At 31.1% G+C, this 24,576-nt stretch overlaps 1 protein-coding gene across 1 annotated transcript in view; it reads right to left on the reverse strand.

Annotated features, from left to right (window-relative positions):
• LOC130451419 (uncharacterized) overlaps positions 1–24,201 on the reverse strand; it is a 195,779-nt gene extending 171,578 nt beyond the window's left edge. The window contains exon 1 of the mRNA XM_056790417.1: positions 23,597–24,201. Coding sequence (XP_056646395.1) covers positions 23,597–23,891 — 295 coding nt within the window. The 5' untranslated portion in view covers positions 23,892–24,201. The remainder of the gene's footprint in view (positions 1–23,596) is intronic.
• Positions 24,202–24,576: the final 375 nt, after the last annotated feature.

The raw sequence follows: 24,576 nt of genomic DNA on the forward strand, positions 1-24,576 counted from the left end.
CTAATTAAAAAATTCTTATAATCTTTACTAATAACGATTTGTAATTACCAATATCACTATAAAAAATGCATTACCTTCTCGGCCTTGTTTTGATAGCCTGACCCTGGTCTACTTCATTCTGTGTAACTTGTATATTCTTTTGAATATAAGTTATGATTCAAAATTTTGAATACTGGAGAAATAAAGATTGATAGAATCTAATATCGTTCTCTTTTCTAAGTTTCAAATGACTTTCGAATTTCTTAATAGTAACGAAACAAAATATAAAAAAAATTTTCGAAATTATCAGTAAATGAATATATTATAAGCACAATTATCACATAAAATCAATGCAAAATCAATTAACGTAGCAAAATACTTAATAAAGTATCTTTATTCTTTAGAAATACGTATCCATATGACAAAGAAATCCCTCTCTATTCTTTATTATCAACAATTTGTTAACATAAAAGTTTGTATTATTTTCGGTCTCGAGGATACGGTTATTTCTCTATTAAAAATTGTAAAAATAACCATAATTAAATAAGTTACGATTCATATAAAGCTTAGATTCTGAGGTCTTTGGTCATTTTTACTGTACTTGATTGGTTAAGTCTTAGTATGCAGGAGATGTGGATGAAAAAGTTTGTTTTCCAACCTTTTAATGCTCAGTACTAAGCAGTCATCAAACTGCTGAGCTCATTGTCTATTAAATATAACATTGTGTAAGATACCAAAAGAACTGATTCAGAAATGAATCTCCTAAATATACATAAATAAACACAGAATACGCAGTACTGCGAAACCCGTGATGCGGTTATTGATAAAAGCTAATAGAATACTTCAGCACTCAAGCAAGAGAAAGAGCTATAGATAGTAGAGCAAGCAAGTTGTTTTATTTTAGTTGCCTTATAAAGTAATAACACATGTCAATATATATAAACATACGAATATCCAGGTCGATTGTGAGGGAATCCAGATTTGCTATTATTTTTTAAGGTAAAATTTTAGTGCTATAAATGAAATTATTTTTACCAAGTGATGTGCAGAAACGACCAATATTCATCAAAAAACTATTGCCGACATTTTACTCAAAATTTTCAATTTCATTTGGGAATTATCAATAAAAAAGACATTAATGTTGATATAAATAAAAAATTACAGACCTTCCGCAAACTGCGGTAATTCTTCTCGAACACCATAAATCATCAACACTCATGAATTTTCATACACCCGATCACATGCGAAACAGCTACTGGACTTTGTGACCTTCAACAGCTTAGAATACAACGAGAAATCAGAAGCTGAATAAGAATTGAGTTCTAAATACTTTCTCTCTCACAAAATCAATAAACGCGTGAAAAACTAATTATCAAAAACAAATATTTACATTCATTGAGTTCAAAGACCCCAACAGTAAATAGTTGTACCAAAATTGGACTAGATTTTATGAAATCAATATAACTACCAGGAAACCGAGAACACCACTGAGGCCAAACTGTTGAGGGGACTGGAAATATTAATGATCGTAATTGAGTAAGTAAATCCACTACATCGCATTTTGTCTCAGTCACGGACAATCAATATACCTGTACTTATCTGGGGCAATTGGAACAATTAAACAATTTCGCAATAGAGAAGCATAAAAGATAAGATGATGCGGAAATAATTATTATTATTGAAAAAAAAAGGTGAAACCATTCATTCTGTAATAAATTTGTAACTAAATAATATAAACATATGAACACGCAATCCCGAGCAATAATAGGTAAAAATTTATTAATCGAATTGGTAGTCTTTCACCTTTCTATAATTGAAGATTCAAGTTCAATATTTTTGAGGCTTTGAGTCTAACTCAGAGATCTCATTACTTTTCAAAATTTTCTATTATCTTCAGCACAATTTAAGCCTGTTGAATTTGTATTCATTTTATTGAAATTTTTATTCTCTATAGAATGAAATAGAATAAAATTATCCTTATTTTTTTGCATTAATCCAAAATCTAAATCAGTTTTACTTTCCAATTTGTTTCTCTTCCTCTTATACTATTTTCTCCTTTTCTTCTCTCACAAATATGTCACGAGCATTAGCTACATATTTCACGATTAGATATTATAGATTATCGATCAATTTAATTAGTAGTTTATTTCCAATTCTACTAGTCCTAATTTATATTTTTTTTATTTTATATTCAGCTACGCATTGATTATATGATAAGCTGGCTAATTTGGCATTACGGTCCTCTATATTCAAGCAGAGACATTAGGCATAGAATTTTAAGTGAGGAGGTGTTGAAAATAATATACAAAAGGCTTAACGCTTCTGTTGTATCAATTACTTTTTCTAACTACCCCATTTTAGTGGATAGAAAACATCAGAGAAGTCACGGACAGTGCTGAAATTGCATCTTCTCAAATTAAATCAATACCTAATGATTATACAATCCAACCCAAACACTTTATGTTCAAAGTATAGTTCTGCAGTTTCACAGAGAGTAGTTTTTGATAGAAAATTTCTATCAAAGTCAATTTGAATATTGAATTTTGAATTCCATGAGATTAAAAAGTTTTACAAGCTTTAATAAATCAAAATCACTTAGTGGCTGAATGAATTACGTTTGACATAATTTTCGCATTTGCGAATAGATGAATTGAAGAACGAAAATTTATAAAGGGTTAGCTGAATCTTCACCTCTTTAAATTTTTTGATGAAATCATGATTCAAAAGTTCTCAAACTATGTTAATTGTTTGGAAATTGGCTATAACGGTATGCTGAACAGCTTTCTTAAGAATACCTCAATATATTGTCAAGAGTAAGTCAGTCTAAATAGATTGACTACAAAAATACGATTGAGTTATTGAAATATTTGAACTACCTAGTCGTCCTAAATTTGAGTCTTGATAAATCTTAATCGTTTTTCCAAAATTTTACAAATGGTTTCACCTGTAGTACGGAGTTCCTTAAAACTTTCGGTAGAAGTGTCTTCTTACTCGATAGTTGGCATTTTTATAGCAGATTTGGCGATGATAAAATGTTTAGTAAACTGATTTCATTTATTGGACTTTCAACTGTTCAACCGTTAACTTTCGTTGACAGATGTGAGATTAGTTATAATAGGTTTTGTGACACGTCGTATCATTACATTACACAACATATTAAGTTAATCATAGTAGTTATTGAATGGATTTGCTGCTCAAAGTAGACGGCAAACTTATTACAATACTTAAAATTATTTATGACCAATTAATGGAAATGAACTTTTTCTAAATGGAGATATAGGACATCTAATAATAAACAAAATAGATCAGAAGTATAGAATTTTAGTAGGAATTGCTCATAAGGCGATTATCTACAGTGAATAAGCTGTAGGTTTAAGACTACATGAAATAAACATTTTTTTACAGATATAACTTCAAACTATTTTCAACCATAATATAGAAGCCAAACTAAACTTGTTAACCGAATTATCGCCCAGCAATACTTTCCGATAGTACGTTCAGGTGCTAAAATAAACTTAACTTATACCGAACCTAATAATAATACTGACTACAGACATTATACTTATATATGTTCACTATAGTGACTTCAAAATTGTATGTGCAAAGATTTTCGAACTACAATCTTGTGACCTCATTAAGCTCTCACTTTAGAATATAATTTAAAATATAAACATAGGCCTTTTCTTGAGCAGGATCGATCAACAATTAACAGGTGCATAATGTTTTGAGAGTCCGAAAGTTTTAAAACTACAACCTGGTCATATATCCAATATAAAAACACTATTCCAAGTATCCAATCATTTGATGACGTACAATAATAGTTTTCATTTTTTATTTACATAAGTCGACATTTGTGTCCAAAAATATCCACTGCATGTTCATAGTAACTTGAGCTAGAAATTTAAAAAAGAGCAATCGTTGACAAGACGTCTCGTATAAGTAAAACAATTACTTCGATATATATTACTAACGTGGCCTACTTCCTGGTGCAACTCGACAGAGGCGCACTTATACTTAATCTCAAAATCGCTCCTGAAGATCAAGCGACGACTTCAATCAAGCTATTATCGCACCTAGACTAACATTAGAATCGCAAAATGTATATGAAACTATTCTAAGAAATTAACCTTAATAATATATTCTCACTCCTAGTAATTATCCTCATACTTTCGATGCCCTACAAAAGCTATAATTTATCATATACCTTAATTTCTCGAAAAATGTTGGAAATATATTAATATGTATTCAATGATAAATGTCTAAGAAGAAAAAGTGAATTATCATTCCAATCAGTAGAAGATTGGAGAAATTTATTTCAACTGCTCTACCTTATATCTTGTTTCTTTTCTTACCATTCGATAAGAGGTAACTAACCTAGTAGCACTTTGAACTAGTATAACTATTTTTATCCCAATTCTAAGAGACTCGATTCGGCAGACGAACATTCTTTTATTGAATAAAATAGCGAATAGCGAAGAATGTCGGTTTCCAATATTCGCTTTGATTATTACAACACCTCCTTTGGAATCAAAATTTTTCTCTCGCACAAATTTCGCCATGTATCTGAATTAAAAATAATCTGACAATGCAAAGTCTGGATTAAATGCTGGATGTGGTAGCAGTCCAATACCACCAAGTTATTCGATCTTATTCCGTACTGGTACAAGCTTGGTTTTCTACTTCTCCCTCGTAACTTTTTTATTTCACGCAGGTAGACGACCTGAGTGCAAACGATCTTCAAGAGTCAAATATCCACTATTAAAACTATTATACCAATATAGTGCAGTTCGCTAATTAAATGTATTCGCCTTTGATTTCGTATATTTTTCTTGCTGCCGCGGCTGCTTTAAACTTTTAGTTTCAATAATATCTTAACAATACACGAATTGCATATATATGGCATTCCATACCGCTTATTATAAAAAACCCCTGAGTTGTCAATAAAGAAAGACAAAATGATCAAAAGTGAGTGAAGCAATTGTAATCGTCATATGACATGAGAGACAAGTATAAATTGAGACGTAGGAATTTTCATGTATAAAAACCGACGTTACATATGAGATACCCTCTGTATAGTTATTAAAAGCACAAAATGAATTTTGCTTTCTTAAGTTCCCCAATATCTTCCATCTAATATGCCAATACACGAGTGCAATTTAGAAAAAATTTAGAAAGATTGACAAGAATTCCACTTTTTCAAAGTACTTACTAAACAAATTGACACACTTATCATAGGGTTGCGAAGCTTTTCATTTACTGCGTTGTTTCTGTATATACACAACTGCTAATACATTTTTAGGTTTTAGGTTGTTTGTCGATAAAACCGTAGTACAGACCAAACTCAGAAACTGAGGAATTTTTCAATTTAAGCGCACATTTTAATTTAATTTAATTTAGTAAAAACTACCAGTTTAGATTTTTCCCGTTATGATCTGTGCGCTTACATGTCACGTTTCTTAATTTCTGAATAGTCTTTCTAATACGTAAATAAAAATTTGCGATTATTGTTTATTTGTAATTTTGCAGGGATTTTTCAATTTTCATTAGTACTATAAACTAGCAACCAAACTAATCGAATGGAGAGTCGAGATAGATGGACGGATATTTTTCTGATATTCTTTAGAAAAATATGATCAGTTTTATTGCTTCGTATTTACCTTAAAATTATCAATGAATCGTGTAAAGTGAAACACCAAACCATCAAATAATCCAGAACTTAATTAGGAGATAATTTCATATGAACCTCTCTAATGACCTGTGAACAAATTATAAAAAATAATGCTGCTAATCACGTTCTTTATATTACTGTCTATCTACTCACCTATTCGCAGTCAATAACTTCTATACAACCAAACGTTTCCACGCATAGTTTTTAATATGATGTAATCTATGATTACTATCTAGAGATCAAGCTAACGTAAATTTTTTTTATGAGTAGTGACCGAATTTAAGCATTGCTTATCGGTAATTTTTAGTTATATTAGTATTGGTGAATATCAATAAAAATTAAAAATGTTTAAATTGAACCCAATTACGAGTAGAATCTGTTATAAACTGCTCTATTATGGCACAGGGTAGAACTAGAAACCAAACGTACACTCCCTAATAATTCTCCATAATCTTGAAAGTGTCTAAAAATTTGGACACCAAGACAACAACCGTTTTACAGAATATTGGCGATTTGCAATGATGAATTCTAAAAAATACTAATTTGAGGATTGCTACTTAAGTTTTGAGTTATGACAACACTAATGTGAATATGTTTAATCTGATACTACCATAATAAAGTTTGAAATTTATAACGGTGGAAGTATTCAGAACGTGTTGTCATACGAGTTGGTTTCAAATAAATTAAAACATTCACGTTGTTCAAAAATTGGAATTTATTCAAGAAAATTTTTATGCGATTATTTTCCTCAACTTTCGACGTAGATTAAACCAACAGCAGTGTGATCAATTCGCTTCGACTTTTGCTGATGAAGCACCATCTCGCACTTTGCTACAAGTTGAATTCCGTGAAGGAAGGTCGTTGAAAATCGGCTGTTGTACCACAAAACATTGATATTGTCAGTAAACTGATATTGCAAAATCATTATGTAATATACCGCGAGGCTGAAGCATAAGCAGAATTCAATCGCAATGCTTCAATAAATGTCTATAAAATCGTTACAGAAGACGAATCATGTATCGACAATCGACTGTATGGTTTTTTCTAGGCGAGTCAAATCTAAGAAAAGTTGTTCTCCCACGAAGCACTTAGAACCAAATGGTCGACTGTTTTAACGGAATAACTGGACATTCTCGCCGCCGTCCCATTAGAGTAACAAGGAACGGTGAATTTTGAGTGAGGCACATTGGTTTGCCATAAGTGTTCGAAAAATTTAATAAAACTAATTGGAGGAGACGAATCATTCCCCACCACGACAATAAGAGCTCTCATACATTATTTTAAACAAAAATGTTATTGAACAGTTATTCTCTGCTTATAGTGGTATACAAGCCCATTGTTTGTCGATAAAATGTCTTCTTATCGAAGCATATTATTTTGGAAAACAAACAGCTTGAAAAATACCGCTCAAAATGTCAAATTTAATGCAAATACGTGATTTATTAGTGAATTTTATCGTTCCCCGCCATGATATTTGTGCCTCATTATTCAATTCAAACGAGGTTAAGAAGCTCAAAGCTCTACTGTGAAAGAATTTCTCTCAAAAAACTAGAGTTTTCGTATCATTGAACAACAATCGATTTTCATGTTTTAATTCTATCTACGACTTTCTCCCTCCAAAGTTACTGATACACTTCTTTTCAATCGACAGAAAACAAAAAAAACATAAGAAATATTTTGAAGGAGAAATTTGAGCATTATATTTCGGAGTGTGACTAATTAAAAAATATTTTGTTTTTTATCCAATTCAAGTCCAGTACGTTATCAATGTCTTAACTGATTTTGCTAGCTTTTTCAATATTTTTTGTTTTATTGAAGAGTGAGTAGGTTTCTTCAGTGGGGTTGCAGGGTTATCTTCTTTTTCTGTATCTAATTTCAAAGGTGTCTGGCCTATATAGATTGCATTACATTCATAACAATATTGTATATATTTTTAATTTTATGAAATATGAAATACTATTTTGATTTATTGAAACAATTCAATATTGATACTTAATAATAGTTTTTTAATGGATGAAAAATTAATATATTGGAAAATAAAATTTGAAATACCCAATTGAAAAGTTAAGATAAAATACAATGATGAGGTTGAAGTGAAAAGTTGTTCGAGCAATATATTTATAGATATACTTATTTGTAGAGAAATTCCAGAAGTTAAATAAAGAATATTTCACAGCCTACAGAGTAGAACAATCAGAAACTATGTCATATAAATGAAAAAAAAAACAGGTTAAACACCAATATTCGGTTCACTTTTATCTTATCACTTAAATCAGAAATAAATATTTTTTCCATAAAGTGGTAACATTATTAAAATGATTTGCTTGTTGAATCAACAACTATTGATGTTTTCATTGGAATCTTGTATAAATCTAAAATTCAATTCACTACAGGTCAATAACTCCAATTAGACGATTTCGGCTTTTCATATATGTTTGATTATTCACAATTAACTGTGTCACATCCAATTAATGTTTATTATTATCTCCGTTATGATTGTCAATCGACTTAATATTATAATTACCTTCATCAATATTTAACAATTGCATGCTTTCTTAACGAGTAGAATCAGAAACATAAAATACCTATGATTTACTTATTGCATTTGTATCTTGAGTTAAGACGGAAAAGTCATACAATAATTTATAAATTGACCTGAATGGGTTCAGCCGGACTATGATAATTTTTTTCCGGTGATGATTAAATATTTGTAAATAAAACGATAATAGTCTTATGCAGTTTATCTTAACCTTGAGAAAATAATAAAAATATGTTTTTATTTGCAAATTTGTATTTTACTGGTGTTCTTGTTGTACATATAAAAGTTCAATCATGATTATTAATTTTCAGGAAAAAATATATTCCTCATGGAATAGATGAAAATTATCAGAAAACGCATTTTGTCTACCAGATGAAAGATTTGTTAGAAGATATAAATTTCACCCACAAAAACTATAATAGAAGAAAAATAATTCGCTATATTCAATTCGTATCTTTTCTGAATTATTTCTCTTATATTCTTAAAAAATAACTTTTGATAGCTCTCACTAATAAACTTTCTGTACTTTGTAGCCCTTCAATACTCAAATGAGATTAAGACAAACGATATCTGAAAATATTTTGGACATATTTCCTACCAAATAACGTTCTTGGCATGGAACAAAGTCGGAAGCAAATCTGTGGATATTCTTGTAACTATAGTTCATAAAGTCATAAATTTTATTTTGTAATTGTTCCAAATAATGTTCAGGATTGTTGGAATGTTAATATATCTGAATATGAATATTATAACAATATTAAGATTAGAGTCTTGCCACCAACATTTTTTAATAGTCCTAAGAGAAAATGAGAAAATCGAATTTGGATAAGATAGTAATCGTCTATCGTGATTCACTGCTTGGATTGCAACCTCGATTTTATATCGTTTCAAATATCAGTTATCATATATTTTATTACTAAAGGGTTGCTTATTATACAGAGTGAGTTTTATATATTGAACTCCCCAATTATCTCGGAAACGGCTTGTACGATTTTTATAAATTTTTGTGTACAAGGGTCTTGTTATACGGCCGGTATTATGATGGCATCTACATTGTTGTCAGGTCTTTCTTTTTCCGGAAAAAGAATGAACTTCGTTATTTCAAATGGATCACCCTATATATTTTGTGTATTTAGAAATCCTTATGAAATACTAATTATTTTTCATGTAATATTCTCTATACCTAAATGCCATAACTTCGGAGTTATAGCATTTACAGTATCTCCACCATAGTTATGATAAATATTGTACATTTAGATGGTTACGATTGAACAAACTTGTTTAATTTGAATATTATTCAATAATTTATGTGCTAATAGAAATCTCGAAACAAGGTATAGTGTCAATAAGTTAGTAAAAAGTTTAACAAAACTGTGCAGTATAATATTCATCCAAATCAAGGCACAGAAAACTTATAACAACTGAAGACAAATCTTTAAATTTTTGTGTCATGTTAGTAATAAATCCACATTTGTGAAGTAGAAAAATTACAAATTTTACAAAACATACATCAAGGGCGATTACAGCAGATGCTCAAAATGTTGTTCATTTACTTCAATACAACAAGCCATGCGATTTTTAAAACTTTGCAGTACATTTTGCAAAATCCCTGACTGCACAATTCTTCTTATCTATGTGGCAATTCCGTCTTTTAATTCCTGAATATTGGCAGGTTTTGTTTTATGAACGATGATTTTTAAATGACCCCATATAAAATAGTATAAAGGATTCATGTCGGGTGATCGTGGAGGCCATTCGATGAAACTACATTATTTAAGTATTGCCTAACCACACACGCAACTTCATGTGGGGCACCATCTTTTTGTAACCAAATTGTCGTTTAGGATATTGTTATTGTCTGAAAATTTCTAATAATGAAGTTTTTTAAAATGTAATTGAAAATAGTTATTTGGATTTGGAAATATCCCAGCTAACTTAGGTATAATACTATTTCCCAATAAATCTAAATACACTGAACCATTTAAGTTACCCTCAATGAACAGGGACCAATTATTTTGTCGCCTATTATTTCAGCCCATACATTCAGTTTTTTGGTATATTGAGTGTGGGATTCACGCATCCAACGAGGATTGTTATGTGACCAGTATATTTGGATTTCATTTTTCCATCATAAGTTCTGCAAACAAATGGTAATCCATTTGAAATAACAAAGTTCCTTATTTTTCAGGAAAATGGAAAAATCTGCCAAAATGCAAATACCACCATAACACCGGCCGTAATTTCTAAAAATCGTACAAGTCATTTCCGAGATAACTGAGGCGTACCACACATAAAGCTCACTCTGTAGAAGTCTGCAGGTGAAAATTAATTTTCCGATTTTTAGAAATAGCATAATTCTGAACTCGATGTCCTCATTATCAATTATCTTCGGTAGTTTTCGCTTATATTATCTTATAATGAATACGTGTTCCAATTTTGGTCACGAATATTTAAAAAGGCGTGTTTGATAACGTTCACAAATATTCTTTATTTTTTATAATACTGTAATAATAATAATTCGTAAGTTATTAATGTTTTCACTGCCAATAATCTGTGATATTCTAAGATGTCAAAACACTGGGCTGAAAAATTATAGGGATGCAACTGCTATTTCAATTTCTGGCGTAAAATAAAGGGAGACTGGATAAGCAACTTTTGATCAACTTATACATTGAACAATCCGTCATTGAATAATACCATAACCGACTTTACAATACGGAATACTAAAACAAATTAGATAACCTCTTGGTATAGTCATAAACACATTGGTGTGGGGAAGATGAACTTTATTCATAACATCTCATAATAATAAGTGTGAACAACATTAATAAAACTCTTTCTCAAAGTGACAAATAAGTGTATATTTCTGATAAATTAAATTAAACAGTATTAAACATTTTAAATATTATCAATTCATGAAAAATATACTACAACTTTTGATATTCTGTTGAATATCAAAGTATCAGAAATATTTAAGTGTTGAATGTTTGCGCCGATAATTATCAATATAATTGACTTGACCAATAACTTAAAAGAACTTTCCTCTGAACGAACGACAGTTTATAGACATTTAAAAATCATTTAAAGAACAATTGTTTAAGATAAAAGGTATAAATTTGAAATAACACACTTTCTGTCCACCAACATATCAAGAAGGTAAAGTTGAAATTAACGAACTTTTTGTCTATCAACATATGGGAACAGAAGTTTACAAGTAAATAAATACAAAACAGTTGCAGCAATCGCAGAATACATATCGAGATGGTGATTATATTTTAATCCAAGAAAAATTACAGAGAAAGTAAAACACAATTTTAACCTACTGGTCTGCTCATGTAATATTTACAAAAAAAAACAATGTACGAGGATGGTCAAAGAAGTACCTATTCCAACAAAGAAAATAGAAAATTTCAGGAAAAAATGTATTTATTTCTCGACGTAATCTCCGTTTAGGTCTCCACAATTTTCCCAGCAATGTTGAAAAGTTCGATACCCTTTTTATAATAAGAATCGTCAAGCTCCTCAAAATAGACATTAACTGCCGACATCACTTCTTCGTTGTTGGAAAATCTTTGACCGCCGAGCCAGTTTCCAAATATGGGAGCAGAAAATAATCCGAGAGGACTAAATCTGGCTAGGGTGCATGAGTTAGCGATTCAAGCTTTAATTCATTAATTTTGGCCATTCCAATAACGGATGTGTGAGCTGGTGCATGGTCTTGATGGAATAACACTTTCTTCTTAGTCAAATGCGGTCTTTTTTGCTATATTTCTTTGCTGAAACGTTGCAATAAGTTCGTATATTACTCACTTTTTTTCCTTTTTCAAGATAGTTAATGAAAATTATCCCATGTGCATCCCAAAAAAACGAAGCCATTAGTGTGCCTGCTGATGAAAAGGTCTTTGCCTCTTCCGGTTCTTCCCTTTCAGTCCATTGTTTTGATTGTTCTATTGTTTCGGGTGTGAGTGATAGACCCACGTTCCATCCATGGGTATGGAACGACGCAAACATGCGACTTTATTTCTGTGAACATTGCCAAACACGCTGTTTTTGTTTCATTGTGAGAAAAAGGGGTACCCATTTTGCGCATAGCATTTCAGTTAATATGCAATGTACCTCACTTTTTGAAATGCCTACTATGGTTGGTATCTCGCGCACTTCCAATCTACGATCATCCAGTACCGCTTTGTGTATTTTATTCAACATTTCTGAAGTCGTCCCCTCATTTAGTCGACCACTGCGATGCTGGTTTTCGCAAGTCGTTTACTTTTTCCACGTTCACAAATTCACTGAAAACGTTCACTCTTCATGGCTACCAAAAAAATCCTAAACGTGGCGACTTCAAACTTGAAACATATGCTGTATAGATTGTGTACTTTTTCAAGCAACTACCGCCATCTCTAGGTCAGGCCAGGTATTACTGAGACCATCCTCGTAGATCTCGATATTCATATCATAGAGAAAAAATCAGAAATTAATAAATTCTTTGGTATGAGTCCATTTTTATTGGTATTTGAAATAGACGAAACCATAAAAATTGGTCAAGAAAGGATGAATATGTATATTATCAAGATCACAAATGATGTTAGTTACTCACTTGAACTATATTAAAGTCTGAAACGCTATACTGGACGAACTTGAAATTGGTCAACGTAGGAAAAGAGAGAAAGAAGAAGAAAGAAATGAGAGAAAAATTAGAAAAAGATGAAGGTAAAAGGGGACAAAATGATGGAGATATAAAGAATTGGAAAAAGTAGAATAGAAATAGAACATACATACGGAAGTAGGTTTGTTTCAAAATATCCTACGTTTCAAAAAACCATTTAATATTTTTTCACTGCTCCAGTAGCCAACGGAAACTGAAGTCGAGTATTTAATGCAAAATGTATCACATCCAAAGACAGAATAAGTTACATGTATGTTTATAAATTATTCTTTTAAATTGTTTGCTTTCAATTCTCTTTTTTTATTCAACTAATTCATTTTAAACTTTGTTTATTAATACTTGACATATCAGTGAAGGTTAAATAAAAAGCATAGATATGCTATAAATAATTAAACCTTACAACTGTTGTAATGAACTCTTATAGATGTGCATAAATCTTTTACATATTTTGGAAATATACCGCTAATCCAATTATTACAGTAACTATCGGAGACAATATTTCATTGAGCACTTTAGAGTACTTCATAATTCTTAAATCTGTGGTCTATATTAGTAGATCAAATAAGTCAGAATGTAGGATACACTTGATACTTTTTTGAAAACTGAAGTATTCTATCGTTTTGTTTATTGCCTAATTCATATTTATTTGGTTTTGCATGTTATCCAAAGGAATAGGAGTGAATGTCTTGTAATATCTACTTTGTATAGAACTCAGCTCTCCCAATAATGTTTGATATAAGTGTGTGTAGCTCAGCTGATATTTGTTGCTTGAGTTACTTTCTTGCGCTTTGGTTTTCTACCAATCAGAAAATATCCAAATTTAGAGCTTCTATCGTTTTAACTGATTCAATAAAAATCACTAAAAAAGCTTCCAAAAGTTATAAAATAAATTTTTTTTGTAATATGAAATAAGTATACAGTTTTTATATGCCTTCACTCACTCACATTCATAAGAGAGCATATAGTTTTTATTTATTTATGGACAACAATATTCATAAAATAATCGGGAATGAACACATGTAGTAGAAAAATATGATAATTGGGAACAGCAAAAAATAGTGAAGAAACAAAGTTCATATCATATTTATACAGATAGAGATTTTGATTACCAACAACATTATATGTTATAACGTGCATTTATTTGCAGTAATAAATATAAAACAATATATTGAGTAAACATTCCACAAAGTGGCCCATGATTACCGATTACATTGTATCACATTATCCGTTTAGAATTGTAGTAAACTCTTGAAGTACTCTATAGACGGTTTGGTAAAAAAATATAGCAGGGTTTAACTAATAACGGTAAACGATCTGGAGATTTTGATTACCACCCATTGAATCAATGAATTATATCCTAGTATATATTTTTACAGAAATATTAGAGTAATCTATGGTACCAAAAAGACCTCGACAGACAAGCAAATATAGTGTCACAATCATGGTTATCGGACATCACACAATTATACTTCTTTGTGGTTCACCTCACGAAATTATGAAACAATAAATCCGGCAATATACACTGACGAAAAATTATAATAAAATAATAAATATATAAAATTTCCCAATAACAGACTCCTGGAAGAGTTTAATGATTGTTTCTTCTTCCTCTAGTTATTTATTCACAACTTATGCCGATTCATCTCTTCTAATTTGAATTTTTCTTCTTTCAATCAATCTATACAATCTTTTCACGTAATTTTGCTGATAAATTATCTTGATTTTAGGTATCTATCTTTCAGATTTTGAAAAAACAAATCCCATAAGGGAATCTATGAAATTTATCTTCACCCTTAACCACCTAATTCATAAAAATTTAATGTCATTCATAATCGAACGAATAAATATTCAACATCATTTATAACGACCTAACCTAATCTAACCTTTAAGAATTGAATGGCATCATCTAACCAATAAAAATTAACAACAATTTCTGTAACAAACAGAATCAATAAGCTTGAATGTCTATCAAGTGTGAATTTGAATATTGGTTTGATGAATTTAATGATTTTTAAGAGAAATAACAAAATTTAGACCACGGCAATTCTCAACTAATTAATGTTAGTAATTTTTATTGTTGTTAAACTTTTATAGATATTTTCAAATTGATGAATACACAGGTATTCGGAAGTTTCGATATATATTAGAATTAGTACATTTTGGTGTTTTATTTTGCCACAATCCCACTACGATAACTCATAAGCTTGCTGGAAAAGCCTTTATTCTTATCCACATGCAAATATAAGCTACTTCCAAACCATCTCAAGAACTTGTATATATATATTTTTTAAATGTAGCAACTAAGAAAAAATAATTTTTTGTGGTTAAAACAGAGTTGTATTTTGATGTTCATATTCTACGTGATCTATTGATTAATATAATTATATAGGTAAATTGTCAATGTCAAATCATATTTTGAAAAGACCGAAATAGATCGACCGAAACGTCAATTTTTATCAGTTTTTTGAAACTAATTCCTATCAAAAGAGAACTTAAAGCAACACGATTTATGAAGAAAAACATAAAATGTCTTAGAAATAGAACCCATAGAGTTCTACATAATATAGCAATAATTCTTTCCTTTAATTGCTGGATAAACTGAAAACTAGTTTCTGTCGAGTGGAGCATAAACAAAATAATAATGACGATTCTATTGACATTTTTGACACTCATAATTTATTGTTTCAATTCAAATATTTTAATGCCGATCATTCGAGAACAATTCAATTATAAACATGTTTCCTGTATTCAAAAGAATAGGAAAAAATGTATATTCTATTTCTGTAACACTATGCATTCTTAAAGTTTACTATCAATTAAGTATGTTAAAAATCTATTAAAGATTTGAGTGCTGTGTCATATATATTTTTCTTTCAAATTGGTCCTTAGGTTCAGCATCATGTTCGTAGAGATAACATTCTATTAAATAATAGTAATAAGTGCAACAACTGAATATTGAATTGTAACATAAAGGTAAAAGTTTTCAAACGACTAAAAATCAATCTATTTTATGTTTAGATGAAATATAGGGTGCAAATTTGTATGAAATAATAAATTATAAATTTGTGAAGCAGTTTTTCGAGAAATATATACCACACTATTATTTTTATAGATACAGTTGACACAGGGTACTAATTCGTTTCTGACTTTCAATTTCACTTTCTTGTTATTAAGATGGTTTTCAGTTGATGCAATTTTTCCGCGCCCTGATTTTGATAATTCTTTTACTGAACCAGTTTCTTTGAACTCTTTTACTAATTGACTGACAGTAGATCTTGTTATGGGATTTCAGTAAGGATATAAATTATTAAAGATATCACACGTGTCTTGTTGACTTCTACGCCTATCACCATATCCTAATATCATTAAGTGTTGGATTATGGCCCGGAAGTTTCCACTATCGCGTACGCTGATGACCTCGTCTTCTACATCGTAGGAGACAAAGAAAATGAGGTCAGGAATAGAGCAGAGAATACTGTAGCTCTAGCGGTCCGTTGGATCACAAGAAACGGACTTAAAATTGCTCCTCAGAAAACGGAGATAGTGACGGTGAAGGGACCACGGAAAACAAATGGCCCCTTCAAAATGGTAGTGGAAAGACAAAGAGTCGAGGCCAAAAAGAAAATAAAATATCTGGGAGTAATAATAACAAAAAACCTTAACTTCCTGGAACATATAAAATACACGGTCGAAAAAGCCGATAAAAAGATATCACAACTACGGAGACTGATGCCGAATGTGAGAGGGCCTGGTTATTGCAAGCGCAGGGTTCTGTGCCAAGTAATGCACAGCGTCCTCCTGTATGCGGCGCCAGCCTGGCGCGAAGCCATGAAGATACAAGCATACAAGGAAAGATTAATGGCCGCGCAAAGAAAAGGCTTACTGATGGTCGCCGCTGCCTATAGGACCGTATCGGCCGAGGCAGTCCAGGTTATAGCAGGTTTCCCACCGATTGATCTCATGATAGCAGAGAGATGTTTTCTATATAAAATAGGAGGCAGGTTAGCCGGCAATAGACGAATGGCAAGAGAAAGAACATATAAAAAGTGGCAGGAGAGGTGGGACAGTCTGGAGACGAAGGCCCAGTGGACAAAAACTTTGATTAAAGACATAAGAAGCTGGGTCATGTGTAAACACAGAACCACTTCTTACCACGTCACGCAGGTTCTGACGGGGCATGGTTCGTTCGGAACCTTCACTAAAAGAATCCGTAAAACCGAGGATGACACATGTAAAGCATGTGGGCAAAGGGACGACCCGGCCCATGTCCTCTACGAATGTGCGAGATGGGGTGAGGAGAGGACCAGACTGAAAGAACAATTAGGATGTGACTTGCCTACGGCAACCGAGATCATCGGGAAAATGTTGGAGGACAAAGCAACCTGGAACGCGGTAACGACGTACATGACCGTAGTAATGAACAGAAAGGAAATTGAGGATAGAAACTCTCAGGGATAGCAATTGAATAAGGAAAGGGATTTTCAAAGGGGATGTGCGCTGATGTAATGACAACTTGTTGTCCTCCTCCCGGCGCACGCAAATCCCCAGGGATGTGTAAACAAGGAGGGTGGTTTAGTGGGTGAGAGTCCCACACAAACTCACAGCATTGCACCCGCCCGCTGTGAGGACGGCATTAGCTTCCACCCTACCTTGGGGGCAAAAAAAAAACTTCAAGAATAGTAATTTATTGAAAGTAAAATTTGTTATTGTAGCAGTCATGGCCACCTAAATATATTATTATAACTACGATGTAGATAACGCAAATGTAGCTATAACTCCGAAAGTATAACATTTAGGAATAGGGAACATTACATGAAAAATAAGTATTGCTCAAGTAACAAAGTTCATTATTTTTCCGGAAAAAGGAAAGATCTGACAACAATGTAAATACCACCATAATACCGGCCGAATCACAAGACAAAGATCATTGAGGCGTTCCATACATAAAACTCACTCTGTATATTTTATTATTTTGGATTAAGGAGTGTAGAGGTATCAAGAAGAGGAAAGATTTTAAAAAGAGTTCCAAAAATTAGGATAGAATAGGGTAGTAAATTAAAATCTTATTTGAAAGTCACAACTATATTAACAAAACTATTAATATACAAATTCAGTCGAAAATTGTAAGTAAGTGTGCCTGGGATTTATGGATCCTAACCCAGAACAAGATTTTGATCGTTAGTTATTTTGTGATATTCATTGTAAACCTATATAAATATAAATTTCTAACATTCTGAATGGGAAATCCCACAACTATGGACGACTACGTAGACGCCTCAAACGGCCTCATTAACCCTCTGGAACGAATTCATGGGGAACCACACCGCGATAATCAAAGAAAACGTTAAGCATTACATTGATTTTCAACCGTAATTTTTGGATTGTTGATCGGTCAAATAGTCTGGACTTTTTTTTATTTAATACAATATTTGTAAATTTTGGACGAGAAATCAGGATTGCTGAGATTTTTATTTATATTACATAATTATATTTAAAAGTTGCTATAATATAATAGTCGCGATTCTGTTAGTTTGAATAATTTGTTTCAAATTTCTATTATTGTATTCTGCATACATGTACGTGTTAAAAGCCACTATACTTAACTAGGTAAAGGTTGATAACTTCTCAACAGGTGCTTACTTTACACTTTTAATAAATACGATAACGATGTCATACGAAAAATTTATCTTATTGACGTTTGAAAATAATAGGCTCTTCTGATACATCTATCCAATTTTTCCCCTTTTCGTTCGAATTGTAACAACTTTTTCATTGATATATTCGCGTTTGTATATAAATAGATATGTTTCCTGGCATCGCACATACTTTGGTCAATTATTGGCTTGTGTAGTGTACTCGTATTTATGCTAACGTAGAAGTAATCATTTACAATACAAATATTTCTGATATTTTAAAACTATTACGTACGATATTTTCTATCATTCATCATTCTACCAAAGATTATTTGTTTAAATTTCAATAATAACCTTAAAACAAGATTTACATTACCCCAGCCCTAGTATATAGTATATGTCTCAAAGTATGTTCTTGGTTACAATTTGCACACATAGGTTTGTTACTTCTACATAGTAAATGTTCGTGCGTAATTTTAGTGTGACCTATTCTTAGTCTAGTTACTATTACTTGTTTTGGGCGATTACTGCATATTCGCGGCCACTGTTCAACACTTTTCTTTATTTGTTTTAGTTTTTGAAACGATGTTTGCTACTCAGATTGCCACTGAAGATTAATTTTCATTTCGATATATGCTTTCACGTCACTATATACCGCACTATTCATTATATGTACATGACTGCAAACCGTAGCGTCTTTTGCGTGTTTGTCAGCATCTTCATTTCCTTGTATTCCTTGAGGGAACCCACAAAAATCTGACACCTGAGTTGTTGTGTATTAAATGCAATAGTTTCTTGATTTGTAGTTCAAAAGAAGGGTTGTTGGCATAGAAAGGCATGTTTAAGGAGCTTAAGGCATTGAAGGAGTCTGTTATATTTACAGTTTTTTTATACTGATTGAATTTCGACCAAAGCTTGTAGGATAGCATATATTTCGGTGAAAATACAGAGCTTTCGTGAGGCAATTTATGTTTCAAGGGAGGTTTATGGAAGGTGATAATAGCAGCTTCAACTCCATTGGGGGATTTGAATGCATCAGTGTATATTTTATGGAAGTTAGAATACACGGAGAGTCTCGAGTTAAAGTTCTGATTATATTATGGAGGCTGCCATTTCTGCCTTGTTAAAGATATTCAATCTTCTGTCAATAAAAAAGTAGAAAATGTTTTTCTCATTCTTGATCTTATACATCATGAAATTGATTGAAATTTTTTTTAAGCCTGTAAAAATTAAGACTTTTCATAAGATACACCACATGATATGTTCAATTTGATGTAGAACTTCTAGATTTTTAGATTATTCTCTAAACTTGAAGTATAATTCGCTATTACTTATCAAATATCGTGGTTCTAGCTCAATGATTCCATTGAGAGTGTCTAAATATAAATTACTTGCAGCAGTAATGGACGTATCTTTTTTTACGTTAATTCAGATTTTTCCACATCTTCAATGAACACTTGACTATTCATACACATTTCAAGTTGATCTTCCACGCGTTCTCGAAATAAAGGGTTTCGAGGCACGATGGGCAACAAAATGATCCTATCAAGGTTCGTTCTATCCTCTCAAGGTATGAAACTCTATGATGAGATTTATTCAAGAGGAATACCGAAAATCAATTTAGATTTTGAAAAAACATGATTAAAATTATTGAAGGTCGAATTAAAGAAATTTCCAATTAGAAATAGAAACAAAATTATTGAAATAAAAGTAGAACAAATCTGTGATTTGAAAACGTATTGAACACAAACTTTTTTCTAGCATTACAAACCAGCTTCAATAAGTGCCCTTAATTATGTAATAAGTTGATTGCAATTGATTATTGACTGGGGTTACCTTATATATTGTATGCAGAAATGAATATCTGCTCAAGGTCTCCAAACTATTTTTTTTTTTTAATTTTCCGACCATATGAACCTTATATGAACTGTAATATTCAGAATTTTCAAATCAACGAAAAATATTTTATCTCGCTCTAGCTAGTATCCACTTTCCATGATTGATACAAACCAAGGAAATATTAATGTGAAATACAGTTCAAATCAAGTGACACTATGCACCTAATAAATACAGCCGGTAGTAATTATGTGTTTAATCAAATTTGCATTAACGCGTTCCAATTATTTGTCATAGTAAGCGAATATTAAATTGTATTAATCTAAGACAATAATAATTAATTGTAGTTTATCAATATTGCTTGAAGCTATTACTATTTAAAGAAATAAAAGAATGCCCTTTTACTTTTTACTAGACTGAAACCGATTGAGTAAATATTGAATGATTTTTTTATATTTAGTTAAAAGTATCTCAAACTATTATGTTAAATTATCCGTGATTGCATGAAAATTTATACATTTATACAATACACACTATAAATTTTAATGTTTATATTTTTTATCATTGACTTCTTTCTCGTTCAAATTTATGTGAACCATATCTAGAAAATCTCTTTTTCTTGTATTTGATTCCGTTTTTTTTATATTTTTGATTGTATGTTTTTTTTAATGTTTCAATCAATAAGCTTGATATTTCTATTAAGCATCAATTTGAATATTGATTTTTGAATTTGAATAATTTCAAAATTTTTTTAGAAGAAATTGATACAATGCAATTCTAAACTAATTAATTCCCTGATGATGAATACATAAGTATTCGAAATATAGGGTATATATTGGAAATTGTACACTTTGGTATTTAATTTTACTACAATTCTACTACCAAATCGCTCATAAACAGCTGGCAAAGAATTCTTTTCGATCCATATCCTTTAATTTCTTATTGCTTAGACATTTTGATATGTTCCTAAATCGTCTTGATTTTGGGGCTCTTTTATAAAAAAAAACTTAATTTTATATCAAGACGATTTAGATATAATGTGGCAATCGAAGCAAATCATTATTCATAATCTAACCACTAACAATTCACTGTTATTTATAATGACTTAACAGAAGTTGTCTTAAAATGTAAGTATTAAAAAGCAATTTAAATATCAATAGCATGAATATAATAATTTTTAAAATAAAAAAATTTAAGACACCTCAATTCTTAATTCATTATTTTTAATATTTTTATATTATATTTATATATAACAGTTTTACATTGTACATTGACCATAATTTCAGTAACCGATGAGGAATACATAAGTTTCGAAAGCTCGGAATATATATTAAAAATATTACAGAATATAAATTAAAGTAGCTCTAATATGAGTATAAATGTGTGAAGAAGAATAGTATTTTGCGAATCCATGTTTCGTAGATTCAATGTCATCTGTAGTGTTTTGTCAAACATCTGTTTCAGAGATGAATGCCCATTTTTTCAATGGCAATGTTGATATATGAAATTCTCACTATTGGATATAAACAAAGCTGTATATTTTTCGACTTTGAGGAGATACAAAACTCATGTAAGAAGTTATTGTTTGAGCTTCTATTCTTAGAATTGTCCTTAATTTTTTTAAGAAAACTTGATTTACAAGTTTTGCCCAAATATTATCCATTTCTCTGATAACTTACGAGCTGCAAACTGAAAATTGTCCAAATCGCTAGCTATTTTTTTAAAATTGAGTATAAAGATAAAGTTAAACGCTCCAATGCAAAATTCAAAATGCTCTTTTACCATGAGTATAATTTAAAAAAAAAACGGTTACTTTTTTGTAGATAATTTAGTTATTTGCATAACTTCCCTATTTATCAAATATTGACGATATAAGTTGATGGAACTTCATTCAATTATAAATATTAACATTTACTCCTATTTCTACAATTTTATACTTCACTGCTTCTTGTAGATAAAAATAGGGTTAAATAAAACCGAAAAATATAAAATTAAACATTTAGGCAAATTTCCAAATACTTTTTTAAATATACTTTTTTCCATATTTCAGCAACTGAGTAATAAAAAAGTGATCGGATTGAATTATACCTTCTGTTCTAGTTTGAACAATTATCTAGGAAGTAAGATTATTACCGATAGTTCTTGAAATAAAAAAAAATGATAAATGCTAATAATTTTCTCAAATAAATTCAATATTCACATTTGTCGTCGGTGAGCTGTGATATGATAACTTCTAATTAGAAGTTTATTAATTTAAAAAGCCCATTAATTTAGGATCAGCGGAAGTTTTAAATATTGCTGACACAGTTAATGCTATTTCCCTATAAACACTGAAAGTAAAATGATTCTGAGAACCGGTGTAATTTAACGGTTTAATTTCAAATTCCTTTGGCAATGATAATAATTATAATGAAGACAAACATGACATTATTTATTTCCTACTGCTTTAAACATATTAGCATAATTTATACAGATTCTTTACGAACGAAAAATTTTGTTGATAAGAAACGCATACAAATTTCAAGTTTGGGTTAGAATTTTCTCATCTTTCGAATGTGAACAGTTATTTCGTTAGATTTCATACAATATTACTCCAAATCCATAATCAAAAAAGAGTAATTCTTTCCTATTCGCGTTAAAAAGTTCGCTTGCATAACGGGGTATACTTTTAAATATAAGATTGACAAATTGCACATCAACATGCACTTTACACCCAGGCGATATAAAAATGTTGTGAAATGGAGAAACTATGTTTTGTCTGTTGATAAACAGGTGAAAAATAATGAAAATAAAAGAAGTATTGGAAAAAAATTCTTTTTTTTACGAAATCATTTTATATAGATAATTTAAAATCCGATATATTGTTGACACAATATTTTTTTTGTTTATAAAATTCCATATAAGTATTAACGTTAACAAATATCTATTCTTTTAAAAAAATCTAAAACCGCTACATATTATTTAGAAATTTTTAGTGATATTTTTTTGTAGAATTTTTATAATTTCAGAAATAGATGTATGGCGTGAAAATTACGAGTTAATTCTGAATTGATGAGTTTTTATTCTACAAATATTCTAGTGAATATTTGATTTTGGAGTTGAAATATAATTACTATTTCATATGTAATTTGTTATTAATTGCAGAAAATATCAATTCAATTTTTTCGCAAATGTGAATAATTTAAGAATTGAACAAATAAGAGTGGAGTGATTATTACATATAGCTTCAACTGGCAAAATAAAAAAAAATAATATTAGAAATATTTGGGACTCACAATAAGCACTGGTGTCGTCAGTGGTGCCATTCACAGTTCCGTCAGGTAGGATTTGTAAATGTCTATTCTTAATAAACATTTGTATTTTTCTGGCAGTGCCAGTGACGTGAGAGAGATTGGTGCTCCTTTCGCTGCGGGCCGCCTGATCCTCCAGCGATGAGTCTTCAGATGAAGCCGAAGCTGAATTATCTGGTCGAAAAGGTTTAAGGTTGGTGTTAGGATCAGCAGCTGGAGCGGCGTACATGAAACCACAAATTGAAGCAGCTAGCAGTCCCAGAAGCAGCGTCTTCACCATGACTGGGACATAGTGTCGCACTGTTTGCTCACTGTCACTGCCGGCCCCGGTGCCGACCGTGGATCCTTAGCACCGCCACAACACACGTTGACGTTATCATGATCTCTCTAATACATGCGTGCTACTTGTTCGACGGTCGCGAACACACTACTAAAACTAATACTGAACTGAACCCAACAGACAATGCCGTGTGTATGTGCCGATACGATACTGGCGCGATCTCTCTATACCGATGCCGTCGTAGTCGTATGCCGGCCTATGCCCGATGATGCTTTGGCTTTAGCCGTGCTTCGGATCTGCCTTACTTTCCTGCTGGCAGCCGCCGAGACGCCTTAAGACGTCCTTATTCTTACACCTTAGATGACGACGGCGACAGCTCGCGGTCACCGAATATCTCATATACACATTTTCCCCACTTCCATGATGCCAAAACGTCGAACGTGATGATTATGAATTCTGTTCTTATTAAACCGATTAATATTCATCGTAAAAATTATTTCGCGAGAACTACTGACTAGAAAAGTTTGCGTCAGTTATTCCCATTATATACATAGTATCATTTTCATTTAATCCATTTTATTAATTGAGAGATTGCGATGTGATATAATTCACGTAGACATGCATAAAATACTCCATGCCATATATAAAGGAGGATTTATTATTCATATTTAATCTTATTTGAATC

This window comes from Diorhabda sublineata, chromosome X (genome assembly GCF_026230105.1).
Source record: "Diorhabda sublineata isolate icDioSubl1.1 chromosome X, icDioSubl1.1, whole genome shotgun sequence".
Classification (NCBI taxonomy): Eukaryota; Metazoa; Arthropoda; class Insecta; order Coleoptera; family Chrysomelidae; genus Diorhabda; species Diorhabda sublineata.